Genomic DNA, 18,709 nt, shown 5'->3' with positions numbered 1-18,709 from the left:
AGGAAATATTAAGAAACAGGTAGACATGTTTATATCTAGGATGTTTGGGGTCTGCCCTGCCTGGGAAGTAAGGAGCACACATCTAGGTCATCTGTCCTTTCCTTTTTGGCTGTATTTTGCAGGAAGTGTACCGGCTAAGTGTTGTGAATACAATACTGCCATTGACTTGCCTGCACGATGCTACAGATTTCAAGGGGAAGTCGTATGGAAAGACAGAATGTCCTTTTCCCCAGACATTAGTGGTGCACTGAAGTGGCCAGTTGTGGGGGAAGAAGCCCTGGGAAACTGGCCCAGGGTTTCTACTTCTGGGACCAGATCCTGCTTGTTCATCAGCTGGCTTCCTGGACCACAGGGAGGTCCTGATTCAGAGCTGTTACAAACATCTGGCACTGTGGATGACTCCACACCTTAACTATGCCAACAACCTAATTAAGATTCTAGTTCATAAAATATGATCCCTGCCATCATTTTCCTGGGGTGTGGGCCCAGGGTAGTCTGGCAGAGGTCATCTAAACCTGACATTCCTTTGGCCAAACTGTGACATTCCTTTGGCCAAGCTCACGTGAGATGAGCTCTTTTGTGGTAGTCTCCATCCTAGTTAGTGATTTTAAAATTGGAATAAAATGAGCCTCTGATAACAGCTTTTAATGGACACAGCTGAGAGAAACAGCGACTTCATCTAAAATGATCTCATTCACCGGTATTCAGTCAGCGCTCAAAGTATATAACCTTTCTGCAGGTGTGAGAGAACAGTGCGGTTGGCTGACCTTGGAAATTGTTTCTGAAGAAGAAGAGGACTTCACTGGTTAGCACACAGCATGGTTTGTTTTTCCAGGCTGTTGATGTCCTGGCTTAGGGGTCTTTGTGGAATCTCTGATTCATCAGCTAGATCATCAACGCACTATTTACTGTTCCCTGCGGTTGGGTATATTTAGTGCTGTGCTTCATTTTCCCTTCCTAATATTAGAATTCATCAGGGAGATTCTGGAGTGTTTAATGTTATTATAAATAGGTGTATTGTTAAATTAAGAGACAAGGAAAACAGTGACTGAAGATTCTGTGCACAGGAAACCTTTATGATAGATGGATTTGTAATTTTGAGGTGTTAAATAAAAATGTGTGATTTGCAATGATTGTCTGAACCTTTTTCCTTGAGTGGCATGATTCATTTGACTGGTCTCCCAGATGTAGAGCTGCTTGTCAGGATGTTGGAAAAGGAAGGTGGACTTGTTGGTCCTACACTTAAAAAAAAAAAAAAAAAAAAAGCCTGGGCTTGATGTCTGGCACTGGTTTGGAAGATTGCTGGTCCTTAGCTTCTCTGAGTTCTGCCAGGTTTCCTTTGTCTAGTCAGCCCAGTGGGCACCAGCTTTAATTGTCAAGTAGACACATAAATCTCTCCTGCGCATTTCCTGAGGGTGAGGGTGGAGAACAGAAGGGTTAGGTACGTATCTGACCCTCGCTTTAACTGCTGTAGAGTCCATTCCCATTTTCAAACCACTGCGTCCTGGGAAGCCAGGGAGGAAGGCTGCGTATACTTGTCTCTGGTACCAGCAAGAGTGGATCCCCTACCAGTGGGGGTGGTGTTCCGAAATTAATAAATTTTCAGTGTTCAGGGCTGAGCTCAGCCACCCTGCAACTTCAGAAGGTGACTGACTGTATTTGGAGATCAGGCCTTTGAAGATGTGAATATGTTAAAATAAGGCCATTAGCTCTTTCGTTGCTAATCCAATGTGACTGTTGTCCTTACAAGAAGAGGAAATGTGAACACAAAGAGACATCAGGGATGCTCGCTCAGAGTAGGACACAGCGAGAGGATGGTCATCTGGGGGCTTCCCTGGTGGCGCAGTGGTTGAGAGTCTGCCTGCTAATGCAGGGGACACGGGTTTGAGCCCTGGTCTGGGAGGATCCCACATGCCGCGGAGCATCTGGGCCCGTGAGCCACAACCACTGAGCCTGTGCGTCTGGAGCCTGTGCTCCGCAACAAGAGAGGCTGCGGCAGTGAGAGGCCCGCGCACCGCGATGAAGAGTGGCCCCCGCTCGCCACAACTAGAGAAAGCCCTCGCACAGAAACGAAGACCCAACACAGCCCAAAATAAATAAATTAATTAATTATTTTTAAAAAAGAAGATGGTCATCTGCAAGCCAAGGCCTCAGAAGGAGCCAACCGTGCCGACCCCTGGCTCTTGGACTTCAGCCTCCAGATTGTGAGACAGATTTCTGTTGTTGAAGCTGCACAGTGTCTGGTGTCTGGTTATGGTGGCCCGAGCAGACTAATACGCAGGTTTAGACTCGTGTCTTAGAAGGCATCTGTTAAGATTCCCTGTTACTTGGGGTACCAACCATGGAGGCTCCTTGTGCAGCACCATCGGGGGCCCCTGGAGGAGAGGGTGCCTTTGGATCCTCTCTGCCGGCGTGGGGTGAAACCACTCTGACGGCTTCCAGTGAGATGAGACTGTGCAAAGAGCATGGCGTGTGGAAATAAATACCCACTATCACAGGAGAATATAAGCTGGGGGAAACCCACTCTTTAAGAAAACTTATTTTTTAAAGAAGACAACTTAAGAGTTACACTGCTAAACATGAATTGCAAAATGGGCAAGTAAAGTGTGTTTGTGGGAGTTGTGTGCAACCTGGGGAACGAGTGATAAGCCATGACTGGGGCAAGGGAGGGACACCCCAGTGCCGTGGACATAGGGTGATTAGTGATGGGGGAGAATCTTTGCTGAGTAAGAGCATAAAATTACTGAAGGAATGCTACTTTTTGGTCTTATTTGTTTGACCCTGAAAGCATGTGTTTATCCTGTTAACGAGTAGATTAATGATGGATTTCTGGTGGGGGAGAAAGTGAACTTGAAGACTGAGGTCACAGAGAATCCATCTGGAAGGACTGGGAGGGGTCCATCGTCGCTCCAGGTGGAGAGCTGGGGCGAGTGATGAGGGTGCAGGGCGAAGAGGTGAACGGGGGCTGGAGGACCAGGGATGCTGTAAGGCTCGTTAAGGGGTTTGGACTTTCGGCTGACAACCATGGGAAGCCCCTGGTACAGAAGTCAAGACGTGGAAGGATGGAGCCACCTCTCCCTGTGTCCCCTCCTCCTGGTCTCCCTCCCCGTAGGTGCCTACTGTTGCCCGCTGGTGACGTTGTGTACACACTGTTGCGACCTGTTCTGTTTGTTTCTGGTTTTTTTTTTTCTTGTTTTCATTTAAACATACATCCTGGAGATGGGTTAAATCGTATCCCCCTCCCGGATTCATATATTGAAGTCCTAACCTCTTATAACTCAGAGTGTGATCTTATTTGGAGACAGGGTCTTTACAGAGGTTATGAAGTTAAAATGAGGTCATTAGGAGGGCTGTGATTCAACATGACTGTGTCCTTATAAAAAGGGTAAATTTGGACACAGAAATAGGCATAGAGGGAAGGTGATGTGAAGATTCCCAGGGAGAAGACAGACCTGGGACAGATCCGTCTCTCACAGCCCTCAGAGGAACCAACCCTGCTTCATCTTGGACTTGTAGCCTCTAGAAGTGTCCATACCAGTTCGTACTTTGTTACCGCATTTCTAGCAAACTATGACACACAGATTGTAAATTGTTATATCTACTTTTTTTTCCTATTTAAACTTTTTATTTAATGGATGTGAAGAAATTATTTAATAAATGGAAAACTTCAAACATACACCAGACTAGACAGAGGCTATAATGAATTCCCACGAACGTACCTTTCACCCACCCATTGACTCGGCTTGGGGCCATCTTTTTTCATAATACCCCCATCAGTTTCTCTACCCTCATACTATTCTGAACCAAATTCCAGTCATTGTTAAATAGGTCACTATCTCTGAGAGATAAAGACAACTTTTAAAAACAGAGCCATTATCACTCTCTCCTAGGAGAACTAGATCATGCTTCCCTAATATGGTCAATTGTCAGTGTTCAGATTTCCAATCGTCTCAATGTCATAATTTTTTTAAGGTTTTTGAATCATGATTCAAATTAACACCTGTACATTGCAGTTGGTTGGTCTTTTAAACTCTCTTTTAGTTCCTTCTCCATCTCTCTTTCTCTCTCCTTGTAATTCATCAGGGTTTTCTCCTTGAGTGTTTTTCGTAGCCTAAACTTTGCTGATTATGTTCTTGTTGTGAAATTTAATATGTTCCACTATTCTCTTTATTTCCTGTTAATTGGTATTTAGATCTAGAGGCTTGGTCAGATGCAGGTTTGATACTTTGTTACTACTGGATTGTTTGTTTTGGGTAGTACTGTGTAGTGGGTGGTGGTGTGTCTTTCCATCTGGAGGCTGGTAATGTCAGGTTGTCTGTCTTTTTGCATTATTAGCTATCGATACAAATGTCCTGTCATGAAATATTTTTCTTTTGGGTTTTTTTTTTTTAAACAGCTATTTAAGAATGTAAGCACTATTCTTAGCCGGCAGGCCATACCAAAACCAACAGCAGGCAGTCTTTCCCCACAGGCCATTGTTTCCTGAGCCCTGTTCTAGGGTCTATATATCTTGGACATAAGAGGAAATATCTATTTGGTCTTTGTCCCCTCTTCTGGCACGGAGCTCCTGAAACCCTTGGAATTTCCTGAGTGATGGGGTGACAGGAGCACCTCTTGTTATTAATAACAAGCGCCTTCCAACCACACCCGAATTTATGCTATTGAAGTGACTCTTGGCCCCTAAGTACCTTCAGGATGGGGGCCGGTGGCCAGAGGAACCAACCATGTGATTAAAGGGTTTGAAGTTTCAGTCTCACCCTTTACGACTTGAACCACTGGCTAACCAGATAGTAAATATGGGGAAATTTTCTTTGTAAACTGATATCAGTATATCAGCTGGTAACCAAACAGGGAATGACAAAGTTAGAATATCAGCGTTTTGCAATCCCTCATGGATCTAGACATTGATCATCATTTCTTTTTATCTGTGAACCTTTAAAATTTTTAATTTAATCTGAAAAAGGATTCACAGGTGACTCTTCAGTTAATTACGCATGTGCTCAAGTTCTAATCATGGTTCTAGGCAGGGATTTATAATGGTTGAATTAATAATTGGATAGCACTCCTCACTTACTCTGCGTCATTACTGAGAAATTGTGTTCCCCAGATTACCTGTTGATAAAACAGATAAGATGCACCTACCTCTCAGAGTTTCTTAGGTTTTCTGCTTATTAAATCAAGTGCTAGGTATCTATTAAAATGGTTTGGAAACGAAAATGAAAACTCATAGACTGTACCTTGGAGATACCATGTGTTTTTGCACCGGTGTCTTGGGGAGGTGTACGAAGTACCCCAAACCTCTAATTATCCTTGTTCTCAGTTTGTAATCTGTGAGGCAGCCTCAGTGTGCGGAGACACTCCTGTCATTATTGATGTTTTTCTGTAGGTGATGATTGGTTTGACTTAACACGTCTCTGAATGCTGCAGACTCGAGAGTGTCAAAAGAAAACCGTCTTTCTTCATAGTTTCCGGCTGTCGCAATCAGGAACCTTCCAGGGTCCTGGGTTGTAGTTTGACCACTGGGGCCACGGGGATTTTAGTGTAGTTCCTCAGGTCTAGAATTTACTTCCTCTCTGAGGTTTATGCAAACCCATCTCACCTTCCAGCCTATAGGAGGCTGGTTTGATTTCTTCATTTTATACAAGTTTTTCTTTTTTGTATGGAAGTGTTCCTCTGTTGGTATACAGTTTTGTTGTTGTTTTTTTTTTTTTAAAGCATAGGACTTTGGGCTGATCAAAAGAAAAATACAGTAAACAAAATAGTTTCTAGGAATGGTAAAACTGTAAAAATGTCTCCTAGAGGCTATCTAGTAAATATCTCAGGTAGTGATTTAGAACCTTTTCAGTGGGCCTGGTAGACATTGAGGTGGAGTAGACTTGTATGCCTTGAGGAAATCTGAGTCCAGGAGAGCAGAGGCCCCTGCAGTGTCTTAACAGAAATAAATACGTTATCAAGGTCAGGCAAAACTCCACATAACTAGTTATCTTTAACACGGGCATGACTTCTCATGCCTGCCTGGTGACTCACAGAAGACAGTTTTATGGATCAGTTATTGCGCTGGCCCTCAGGCAGTTTTGATCAAATTTTATGATAGGGTGTGACGATAAATTATAGATGGAAAGAGAGAAAAAAGTTGTTTACTATTCATCCTCTGGAGTTTGGAGAAGTATGAACTGTCTTAATTACAGTGAGAGGTTTCCTTTGAAGCACTTAGGCTGTTTTTAAATGTTAAAAACAATGAGGCAAATCAATGTGGTATCAAGGGACTTGTACCCAGCACCCCTGAACCCCGAGTCTGGCCTAGCCGCTTTCCCACCGCGTGTCCTTAGGCACATCGGTGTCCTCGTCTGTGACATGGAGCTGGCGTTGTGACGATCAAATGAAATAATACTATATTTTATCAAATCTCAGATATGACCGATAATGACACACCCTTATTTTTGTGCCATTAAGAAAGAAGAGGGCTTCCCTGGTGGCGCAGTGGTTGAGAGTCCGCCTGTCGATGCAGGGGACATGGGTTCGATCCCTGGTCTGGGAAGATCCCACATGCCGCGGAGCGTCTGGGCCCGTGAGCCGTGGCTGCTGAGCCTGCGCATCCGGAGCCTGTGCTCCACAACGGGAGAGGTCACAACAGTGAGAGGCCCACGTACCACAAAAAAAAAAAAAAAAGAGAAGAAATGCTGCCAATGAAAACAGCTTTCTTTCGAGTGTAAGATAGCCCTGAAATTTAGAGATCTTAAAATGCAGTGGGCAAACCTCATCTTAAAAATCAGTAAAATAGGACTTCCCTGGTGGCACAGTGGTTAAGAATCCGCCTGCCAATGCAGGGGACACGGGTTCGATCCCTGGTCCGGGAAGATCCCACATGCCGCGGAGCAACTAAGCCCGTGCGCCACAACTACTGAACCTGTGTTCTAGAGCCGGGAACCTAGCTACTGAGCCTGCGTGCCTTGAGCCCAGACTCTGCAACAAAGAGAAGCCACTGCAACAAAGAGTAGCCCCCACTCACCACAACTAGAGAAAGCCTGTGCGCAGCAACGAAGACCCTACGTGGCCAAAAATAAACAAATAAATAAGTAAATAAATTTATTTTAAAAAATCAGTAAAATGCAGTGTATATGAAAGTGCTTTGCCACATAAGCCTCAGGAGTCGTATTTAATCCTTATTGTATGAGTCAGGGGGAGTGAAACAGAGTTATAAGAAAATACCAGTGGGCAGCACAGGCCGAGCTGAGTATTGGTTCTAGAAGGTCAGCTCTCAGTGGCTCAGGCTCCTTGCTTCGCTTAGTTTTCCAGATGGGCACCGATGTCCCTAGTCAGGGAATTCTGCGTTCTTCTGTGTTCATGTGTGGATTTCCCTCTGTGTTCGATTTTGTGGGTTTAGAGCTTGCAGGTGCTTGACAACCTTTGGTCAATGGCATTATTTTTAAGAAGGAAGGCTGCAGTGGAGTCCGAGCCCCCTCGTGGCAAAGCAGGTTCCAGCAGTGCTCATTCTCAGATAGACTTGTGTTATTGGAAAGGAATTCATTCCTGCTTTGCACTTGACGTGCTGACTCCTTTAGGCTTCTCTGCTCTTCACTAAAGAAGAGCATTTTATGTTCAAGAATGTGTTTCACTCACATAAGAGTTTGGTTAGTTTTTGCTTTCTTCAGGTACTGTGATCTCATTTAAGAAAAATGGTGGCATCGTTCCTTAACTTGTCTCCAGGCCTCCTTGCTTGGTGCCTCTGAACATGTAATTAGCCGTTGGTGGGGATTTTAAGGAAAAGTTTATTTCTGACTTTACTGTGATAATCATTTCACAATATATATGTATATGAAATTATCATGTCGCACACCTTAAACTTACACCGTGTTATATGTTAGTTATATCTCAAAGCAGGAGAGACAGAAGAAAAGTGTATTTCTTAGTAAAACGCTGGTAGGTAAGACTTAACAATTTGCTCTAACAAAAAAAGGTTCAAACTAGCCCTAGTTGAATAAGGTGCTTTCCAGATAACTAAATCTTTGCTGAAAGTAAGCAGAGAGAATCTTTCTGGTCTAGACAGGGGTTGCAGACTTTTTCTGTCAGTGGCTCACAGGCAGTATCTATTACAAATTCTTCCCCCCCGCCCCCGAAACAGCCCTTTAAAGATGCAAAAATCATCCTTAGCTGCCCCCGCCCCCGCAAGCAAAAAGTGGTCACAGGCTGTAGTTTTCAGGTTCCTTATTGTGACAGGAGCTCCTTGGAGAAGTGGCTGATTCTAAAGCCGGAGGAGGGAAAATATAAGAGGAGCCTGGAGCTTCCCATAGCATCAGAGAGTGAGGAAGTATAGGAGGAAAAAAGTAAAGGATGGGGCATGTCTGAAGGACCCAGGAGTCAACTTGAAACAGCTCCCAGGGGCCAAAGCTCGAACAATTTGAGCCACAAAGAAATGAGAATAATGGATTGTAACCCAAAGAATAAAATAAGTATCTTATGAGTTCATAACTTTGTAAATGACTGAATAAATAAGTGTGGGAGGAGGGACAAATCTTCCTTACAGAAGCGTACCAAGTAGTAAATGTAGAAGGAATAAGGGAAATAGAAGAATCACCACTAGAACATCACAGTGTTCATTGCTGCAGGGAAGACGCACGACTCCGGTGAAAACTATGGTGTAAAGCTTCCCGGAGACCCGGGGTGTGTGAAGAGCCTCGGAGTGTATCCCTGGGTATCAGTTACTGTAGCCCTTTTAACCTGTGTCTACACATCCTGGGACACTCCTCCCTCCGGGAAGTACAGCTTAATTCCCTTACCCGTGCGTGTTCCCTGGACTTTGTGACCCTCTTCTGAAGAGAGGCGTATGCGAAGGGAAAAGGGTAACTTCACTGTGGTCAAACCTGGCAGAAACCCCCTGGGCCAAGGGATCCAGTTTCACGTCACTGGTAATGATTGTGCCAACATCACATGCCCCAGATACGATGTCATGAGAAGGACCTGTCACCACGTGGTGTTCTAGATTCTTCCCAGATATCTGTAACCTCAGTCCAGTCATGAGAAAACATCAGGCAACCCCATCTGAGGGACATTCTACAAAATAACTGACCAATCCTCTTCAGGAGTGTTGGAGCTATGAAACACGGACAGAGAGACATCAGGGATCAGAGGAGACTAAGTGGACATGATGAGTAAATGCAACATTGGTGGCCTGGATTGAATCCTGGGAAAGAAAAACGGTGTTGATGGAAAAACTGGTAAAATCCAAATAAAGTCAGAAGTTCAATTAGTGTTGATAGTATTGTACCAGTGTTACTGTTTTAGCTTTGATAAGTACACTATGTAACATGCTAATGTTAGTGGAAGCGAGGTGAAGGGTATATGAGGACTGTCTGCACTGTCTCTGCGACTCTTCTGTAAATCTGAAGTTGTTTCAAAATCAGAAGTTTTTAAGATTTTTTTTTTTGATTTGTACCAATTTTAAAGTCTTTATTGAATTTGTTACAATATTGCTTCTGGTCTCGAGGCATGCGGGATCTTAGCTCCCTGACTAGGGATTGAACCCACACCCCCTGCATTGGAAGGTGAAGTCTTAACCACTGGACCGCCAGGGAAGTCCCCAAATCAGAAGTTTTTTTAAAAAAACCCTCTAACTTCTTATCCTGGGTTGGTCATCAGCTTTATCTTGAGCATTTGAGCATTATTTTATTAACTCTTGGTCCCGTTTGTATCTGGCAGAAAATATATTGATTCACTTACTAAAGTTGATTTTGGAATGCGCATGTTAATATTGTTTATTTCTCTTTCCAGGGGAGGCACCTGCTGCAGAAATTTCCTCATCTTTTGTGATCCTGTCTGTGTGCAGTTTAATGATATTAATAGTGTTAATTGTAAATTGTGTATCCTGCTGTAAGGACCCAGAAATAGACTTTAAGGTGAGCACAGGTGGTAGGAACATTTAAAGTCATCCTCTGATACATTTACCAATAGAACGGCTGTATATCACAGTCCCTTGGGTGCAGGAGTTGGCAAATTTTTTTCTGTGGGGGCCAGATAGTAAATATTAAAGTTAAATAAAGAGCTATTGTAAATAGTAAATACTGTGGGCCATACAGTCTCTGTCATGGCTACTCAGCTCTCAGCTCGGCCATTGTAGCCACGTGAGCCACAGACAGCATGGGAACAGGTGGTCACCGCTGTGTGCCAGTGAAATCTCGTGTACAGAATAAAGTAGGTGGTCTGGATTTGGCTCACTGGCTGCAGGTGCTGGCCCTGCCTCAGAGCATCATTGACAGTAGCCACTTGCCTGTTTTAATTTAAGTTTTGTCAAGTGAGGAATAAGGAATGATGATTGAATTCACTTGCTATAAGGCCTGTAAGGAGAAGCAGGCTGGTTTTGATTTTTTTCCAAACTATGTGCTGGTGAATTTGTGGTTGTTGAGATCATTGAGGCCAGTGTGTTTTGTGTGTGAGGAAGAGCATCTTTCAGTTTACCTCGAGCCCTGAGTTCCCTAAGGAGGAGAAAAGAAGGGTGCCAGTTGTAAAGCTTGCCCAGGGTGGAGGGTGGAGGTGGGGGAGGTGATAATATAGAAGGATTGTTGTCGTAGCTGCTGAGGATGGGTGGAGTCTGCCAGAAACCAGCTGGGATATCCCCTCTAGAACTTACCGCTGGCATGTGTTAGGGCTCAGTGAAGACTTATTAAAAAGGAGTACATAAAAGAAGGGGAAAAAAAGGACTGTGCACATGCAGAGGAAATGGTCTTTAATATAGAGCTTTACCAACTGGACTAGGGCTGTCCCAGGAGTCCTGAGGACTGTGGTTCAAATCAGGGGAAAACCTTTTTCGTGGATGTGTGGACCTTATTTCTCGAGCCTCACACCTGTTTCTGTCGTGTGTTCCCTTTACCTTGGGTCTGGTGGCAGCTCTGAGGAGAGAAGATGTGCTGTCCCTTTGGCTGGACACCAGTGTTATACACACACAGGATGGAGGCTGGAGGACTGGGGTGGGCGTCTGGGGGGAAAGGCTCATGAGCACAGGTCATTTTCTTTAGAAGATTTCACCCCAGACATGGAGGACGTGAGCGCCTAGGCCCTTGGATCAGTGCAGACACTTCTGTGGGAACCCAGCGACTGCGCCGCACGGGGCCACAGAGGTGGGCAGAGAATCCGTGTCCCTTGACTGTCAGTCTTGCTGAGGGACTTTGCACAGACCCCTGGCCCTTTGGGGACGAAGATGAAGCCTGATCAGTGTTTCTGAAAATGAAACCCAGTTTCTCTCTCACATCACGATACCTCATTCTTGCCTTGAATTGTTCTAACCCCCCTGACGCTTAGTGTGGACACAGGGCATTTATGATGACTCAGCTTCAGGGAGGGTGTGTTTTTATCGGGCTTCCCCAGGTGATTCTGATGCAGGCGGCTCAGGGACCACACCGTACAGAGGATCCTCTCCAGCTTCCAGACTGTAACTGAAGAAGAGTGTCACCATCTATCATTCGTGGGTTTCCTTTAGACTTAGAAGTGTGGCGTTTCAGAACTAAATGGTCCCTGGGAAGTCATTTACAGGCCAAGAAGCTGCAGTCTTTTACAAGTGACCTGGTCTTCGCTCACGGCCCCGTTGTTGTTGTTATTGTTGTTATACTGTTGTTGTTGTTATTTTTATTGTTGTTGTACTGTATTACTTCTGTGAATCTTTAGAATCCTCTGCTGCCTAATGGTATATCCTGCCGCTGCCAAGGTTAGGAGTGATGGATGAAGTCTTTTTTTAATGAGAGAACCTTTAGGAATGTCTGAAGGGGAAATTGGACAAAGCTGTTGTGTTTAGAGGTGACCTCACAGATTGAAGTGTCCTGCTCTCCCCTCCCCCGATACAAATAGTGATAGTGTCCTAATGCGTTTGACAACGTGTATGACATACATAAGAATATGTCCTCTTGCATGCATGTGAGAGCATAAATGTATCAGAGAAATCCACCCTTGCAACCTTCAGCTTCTCCCTTGCATGGGGGCGGGTGGGGTAGAGGGAGGTCATAGAAAAGGGAGCTGTGTAGACGAGTGAAAACAGTCTCGTTCAGCTTCTGTCATGGCTCCTGGTGGGGTAATGCTCATTAATTATCTGAATGAAAGACGTTGATAATCATCTGTATCTACGTTAAATTAACATGGACACCAAGGTAGGCCCAGCTCACTGGAATGATGATAGGAAGAGTCAGGATAGCTTTCTGCTGGACAGAGTCACTTAAAAGGTTTCCACAGCGTTATTGGTGCAGCCTCAATATTAAAGTTGCCATCTTTAGAAAGCTGGATGTTCTTAGAATGTTTATTGCACTTACGTGATACAGAGTTTAGTACTGACCTTCCTGGTTCAGATCTTGATAGTTTTGTTACCCAGTTTAATAATTTATCCATTATTACTCTTTCCAGAGAAATAGGACTCGCTTAAAAATATCTTTTCTGAGTCTTTTAACTATCTTTATTTTGATTGAAATCACACAGCAACTAGAAGTACATATACAATTGAAAAATAAATGTTTTGATTCAATATGCAGAGAGATTTGTGAAAGTGAATAATAGTAATAAAAAGAATACATTAAACTATAGTAACTTAAACATAAAATTTTGAAACGGGAAGATTATTTCCCTTTTAAGTTCCAGGGTCATTTTAGAAAACTTTGCATTTAACTTCAAGTTATCAGTTTAAAAATTACATAAAATATGTATAATTTATTTTCAGATCTTATTTATTCTGCTATTTTGAGTTGGAGAACACAATTACATATGCTTTTTACCTGAAGTCAGCACAAATTGGAAAAAAAAATTATGGCAGTGTGTTCCAAATGAGTGAATAAATGTTCATATCTTAAATGTTAGCAGATGTTTTTGGTATTTACTCTCAAGCTGATTTATATTAGATATAACATTGCTCGTCCTTTATTTTAGGAATTTGAAGATAATTTTGATGATGAGATTGATTTCACACCACCAGCAGAAGATACTCCCTCTGTTCAATCCCCAGCAGAAGTTTTCACACTTTCAGTACCAAATATTTCACTACCAGCTCCATCACAATTCCAGCCTTCTGTAGGTAAGACCTTCCATCCTGATGTCATGTTTCCATGAATAATTTCTGAGAAGTGAGAAAGGGAGCCTTACTACTAATCATAAAAAAATTGGACTGCCTGTCTCCTCTGCTTGCTAATTTTTCTTCCTTCTGCTCTCTGGTGAAGCTGAATTCTAGTGGTCAGGCCCATTGCATTCCTGCAAAAGCTGAGTCCTTTCCTTTTGGACCTTGGCTCTGGCATAAGAGTAAATTGGTCTCCTCGATTCTTCAAAATGGAATACTCTGACAGAGGCTCCTGGCCTCTGTGTTGGTAGGCAGGCTTCTCTGCCAGTTCTCAACACTGCCTGTCTGGCTGAGTAGGACACTGCTGTTTTCTACTGGGATGTCCTGCGTTTGGGGAGGAGGGGTAATTTGGATATTACTTTTCATGCTAAGATAGAAGATAGAGGTTTGACTAGATGTTAATTAATTTCTTATTATAAAATAGAGTATCACTAGTGGTTCAATAATTAGGGATTTCTAATACTGCTGAGAAGGTTCTTTAAGTCTTTGTAGGTACCAAGCCTGCCTTGGTACTGCACACACAGTGGTGTATGTTTAGGGCAGTATAAACTGAAGAGTTGATTAATATTGCTATAGGCTATATTTTAAAAAAAGCTAGCTAAAACATGACACAGCTGGTGTGTTTCATATAAAATATTTATATGTGGTGTGAGGTAATGATCCAGGTTAATTCTACAGGTGGATGACTAGTTGTCCCAGCAACAAGTTTTGAGGAGACGGTCCTTCCCGCCTTGAATTGTCTTGGCACCCTTGTTGAAAATCAGTTGACCATATTCGTTTAGGTTAATTTCTGGACTTTCAGTTGTATTCCATTGATCTATATGTCTATCCTTATGCCAGTACCACACTGTTTTGATTATTGTAGCATTGTAGTAATATTTGAAATTGGGAAATATGTGTCTTCCAACTTTTTTTTTTTTCTAGATTGTTTTGGCTATTCTGAGTCCCTTGCAATTCTATATGCATTTTAGGATCAGTTTTTCCATTTCTGCAAGACAGGCCACTGGAATTTGTGTGTGTGTGTGTGTGTGTGTGTGTGTGTGTGTGTGTGTGTATGTGGGCGTGTGTGCACCCATGCATGCATATCATTTGATTCCCTTCTCATTCCCTTTTGTGTATATTTTTTATATTTTAAAAAAGTGATTATAATGGGATTACAATTACCTTAAATTTATAACAACTGAGTTTGAATTTATAACAACTGAATTTATATTCACCAACATATAAAACCTGTTCCTTCCCTTTATGTTGACACACATTACAGCTTTATACATTGTGTGCCCATTAACATAGATTTATTGTTGACCCTTGAACAACGAGGGGGTTAAGGGTGCTGACCCACACCCCACACAACCACGCACCCCCAGCCCTGCACACAGTCGAAAATCTGTGTATAACTTTATAGTGGGCCTTCTGTATCCATGTTTCTGCATCCAACTGTGAATTGTGTAGTGCTATAGTATTTATTGAAAAAAATCTACATTTAAGTGGACCTGTGCAGTTCAAACCTGTGTTGCTCAAGGGTCAACTATACAATTTTTTAATGTGTTTGTCTTTTAAGTCATATAATAAATAAAAAAGGAGCTACACACAAAAATACAGTAATACTGGCTTTTATTTTACCTATGTAGTTACCAGAAATCTTTATTTCCTCATATGACTTCTAGTTACTCTTTAATGTCCTTTTATTTTAGCCTGAAGGACTCCCTTCAGCATTTCTTATAGGGCAGGTGTACTGGCAGCAAACTCCCTAAACTCGTTTATCTGAGAATGTCTTAATTTCTCCTTCATTTTTAGAGGACAGTTTTGCTAGGTATAGAATTCTTGGTTGATGGTACTGTTCTTTAGCACTTTATATGTGCCATCCCACTGCTTTCTGGCCTCCATGGTTTCTAATGAGACATGGAATTGTTATTCTTATTGAAGATCCCTTGAATGTGATGACTTGTTCTCTCTTGCTGCTTTCAAAATTCTCTATCTTTGGTTTTTGATAGTTTGATTATAATGTGTCTTGGTGTGGATCTCTGAGTTTATCTTACTTGGACTTTGTTGAACTTCTTAGATGTATAGATTCATGTTTCTCATAGATTTGAGATATTTTTTTACCATTATATCTTCAAGTATTCTTTCTGCTTCCTTTTCTCCCTCATCCTCTGGGGCTCTCATTATATGTATGTTGGTCCACTTGATGGTATCCCATAAGTCCCTTAGACTTCATTCATTAATGTTTTCATTCTTTTTTCTTCCTCCTCCTCAGATCGGATAATTTCATTTGACCTCCCTTCAGGCTTACTGATTATTCTGTCTGCTCAAATCTGTTGTTGAAACCCTCTTGTGATTTTTTTTTTTTTTTTTGGTTATTGCACTTTCAGCTCCAAAATTCTATTTGGCTCCTTTTAATAATTTCTATCACTTTATTGGTCTTCTCTATTTATTGGGATATCATTCTCTCAGTTTCCTTTGGTTGTTTGTCTGTGGTTTCCTTTAGCCCTTTCAGCGTGTTTAAGACAGTTGATTTAAGGTCTTGTCCAGTAAGGCCAATGTCTGTTTTCTCAGGGACACTTTCTTTTAAATATCTTTTGTATCAGTGCATGTAGCATTCTTTATTGTTTTTTATTTGGTTTGTAATTTTTTGTTGAAAACTGGACATTTTGAATAATAAAAAAAAAAGAAGAAAATAGAAAGGAAACAAATGACAGATGCTGTCTAGGTCCTGGCAGACTGGCTCTGTGTTGGGGCAGGTCCTCAGCCTGGCCACTGACAGCTCTGCCTTAGCCTTCACTTCCTGCTTTGCTGAGCATGAGACTTGCCAGAGGTGAAGCCTCTGTTCTTCTTGGGCCTCTTCTGAGTGTGTGTGCTTCCCTGGGCATGCAAGTGGCTCTCTAAGTTTCCCTGTTTGTGTAATAATAGCTTTTTTTAAAAAGCCCATATCCCCCCAAACCCCCCAAATTTCACTGGGCTTTTCTGCTAAAGCTCCAGCCTGTCTGTTATTGCCTCAGTTGGGATTTTTTATTTGCCCCGGGCAGCAGCGCCTTGTCCACTTGGCTTTTGTTGTTTCTGAGGCACGTGAAGCCTCTTCATCCTGATAGAGCCCAAGTTAGGTGGAACAAGGGGCACCACTGCAGCAGGCCTTCCGGGAAACCCCAGTCAGGTCAAAAAGAAGCACAGTTTCTGGGGAAGAAGGTCACTGTGCTCCCTCTGGAACCAGCACCCACTCTGGCACATGAGTCATCTTTTTTTTTTTTTTTTTAATTTATTTATTTATTTTTGGCTGTGTTGGCTCTTCATTTCTGTGCGAGGCTTTCTCCAGTTGCGGCAAGTGGGGGCCACTCCTCATCGCGGTGCACGGGCCTCTCACTATCGCGGCCTCTCTTGTTGCAGAGCACAGGCTCCAGACACGCAGGCTCAGTAATTATGGCTCACGGGGCTAGTTGCTCCACGGTATGTGGGATCTTCCCAGACCAGGGTTCAAACCCGTGTCCCCTGCATTGGCAGGCAGATTCTCAACCACTGCGCCACTAGGGAAGCCCCACATGGGTCATCTTTAAGATGTGCTGCAAGAGAGGTAGGACATGAGTAAATTAAAGGCCACAAAGCAAGTCTGCCTGTTTCAGTGGCCTTCCTTCTGGTTCTCTTTGGTTGCTATAAACCTTTTCCACCCTCCAGAGTTCTGATAAGGTTGATGCTTACAGTTTTTTTGACAAGATTTTCAGTGTTTCTAGGGAGGGACAGCCCCGGAGGTCCCTACTTCGCCATAAAAGGAAGGACTGAGTAAAGGCCAGTGAGGTGGTGGTGACTGGTGGTGACTGGTGGTTATAGTAGGGTAGTTGGTCAGAGGATTCCGTGCAAGAGCTTAAAGTCAGGGCAGGATATTCATTCACAAATACTGTCAGTTTTAAAATTTGAGACCGTTTTGGCATTATTAGTTTGAGAGAGATGTTTTATGTATTTATTTCTACCTTTATTATCACAAACATTAAATTTATGTTAGTGTTTGTACTTTATAGGTTATATATTAATATTTATTTCAGTTAAATACTTATCTTTAGTTTTCAATGTTCTTTTTCCTACAGAAGGTTTGAAGTCTCAAGTTGCCCGCCACAGTCTAAATTATATACAGGAAATTGGAAATGGCTGGTTTGGAAAGGTAAAGTTTGTTCGCTTTCATTTTTTCCCCTCCTACTTATACTGTTTAGAATTTAAAGCTAATTAAGACTTGTGTTACGTGACATTCCACATACTGTCTACACACTATGGTCCCAATTGAATTTCTCCATTAGCCCCTGAAACCATGTGGAAGTGTGAGCGTCAGCATTCCTGGGTGTGTGAGTTTTTCCAAGAAGGTCTTTTATTTCTATATCAGAGACTTTTCTAGTTGTTGGCAGACAACGGTAAAAAGGGAAAAAAGATGGGAATTTTAGAAGCTTTTTGTCCTCCTCAAATTATTTGTTTCTTCTTTCTTCTCCCCCTTCCCTTATGACACTTAAACCACTTTATAATAGATGGGTAGCATGGTTATAATGAAAACCATTGTGAAGAACTGTTGTGTTTCTCGTAGCCTGTCAAGTGACCTATAATAACACACTTTGTTGATCTTTTTACCACAGAAGGAATGATCTTTTTTATAACAACTGTTTCTATGATGGAGCAATCATTCTTTGTAAAAGGGTGTAACTGAGTGATCATTGCATCATAAGTAGGGCGGCCACGACCAGAAGATGTATTTGCTCTGTAGTCAACCATCTCATGCTTCTGTCTTTCCGATAAGAGTTGTTTGTCGTGTATCTTTCATGTCGTCCAAACTTTATTAGTTACCGGATCTTCTAAGCCATTTAGCAAAACCTATTATGTGTCAGACGTTGTTCTTGGTGCTGGGAGTATGATGTGGAGGAAGATGGTAAAGTCCTGGCCTGTGGAGTCCTGGGAATGTAGCAGCAAACAGCTGGAACCCTTGCCCTGACAAAGCTGAAATTTCTAGTTGGGGCTGGGGGGTGATCAGACAGTAAACAGTCAATGGTAGGAGACAGCCTCAGAGAGGGGTAGGGGAGCCAGGGGACATGAGGTATCTCCTGCATTTAGAGACTTTGACTTTTCCTCAGAGGGGGCTAGGAAGGTGCTCCAGGATCTGGGGATGAGTGACATCACCTGGCTTACAGGTTGAGAGGATCGCCATGTTGTAGAGGGCCACGGGGAAGCAGGGAAATTGGTAAGAAGGCTGCCGCAATTGTCTAGGGAGAGTTGCAGGCAGGCTTGGACCTGGATGATAGCATGGAGAGGTCGAGGTTCCAACAGGAAGCACACAGGACTTGGGATGGAGCAGATACGGAGTCTGGAGAGGGAAAGAAGTTAAGGATGACGGCTTATGGCCCGATTGGCAAGAAGCATGGAGTTGCTGTGATCTGAGATGGGAAAGACTAGGGAGAAGCAGATGTGGAGGAGGAAGATGGGTTCACTTTTGGATACATCAGGGGTGAGATGGCTCTCAGATGTGCAAATGGAGATACCATGTAGGCAGCTGGAAATGCAAATTGAGAGTTCAAGACAGAGATATAAACTTGGGAGAACTCAGTATAGAGGTGGTACTTGAGGCTAGATGACATCACCGAGAATGCTAACACAGAGGAGAGG

General features: G+C 42.9%; 1 protein-coding gene across 3 annotated transcripts in view; it reads left to right on the top strand.

Annotated features, from left to right (window-relative positions):
- The window catches only part of LMTK2 (lemur tyrosine kinase 2), a 172,006-nt gene that overhangs the window by 108,647 nt on the left and 44,650 nt on the right, over nt 1-18,709 (top strand). For all 3 annotated transcript variants that reach the window (XM_079899059.1, XM_079899058.1, XM_079899057.1), the window contains 3 exons: nt 9,769-9,893; nt 12,898-13,042; nt 17,155-17,228. In XM_079899059.1, the coding sequence (XP_079755185.1) occupies nt 9,828-9,893; nt 12,898-13,042; nt 17,155-17,228 (285 nt within the window). In that variant the 5' untranslated portion in view covers nt 9,769-9,827. The remainder of the gene's footprint in view (nt 1-9,768; nt 9,894-12,897; nt 13,043-17,154; nt 17,229-18,709) is intronic.

Source organism: Stenella coeruleoalba (genome assembly GCF_951394435.1).
Source record: "Stenella coeruleoalba genome assembly, chromosome: 15".
NCBI classification, from domain to species: domain Eukaryota; kingdom Metazoa; phylum Chordata; class Mammalia; order Artiodactyla; family Delphinidae; genus Stenella; species Stenella coeruleoalba.
The sequence above is the reverse complement of the archived record's forward strand: the minus strand, read 5'-3'. Positions and strand labels throughout refer to the sequence as shown.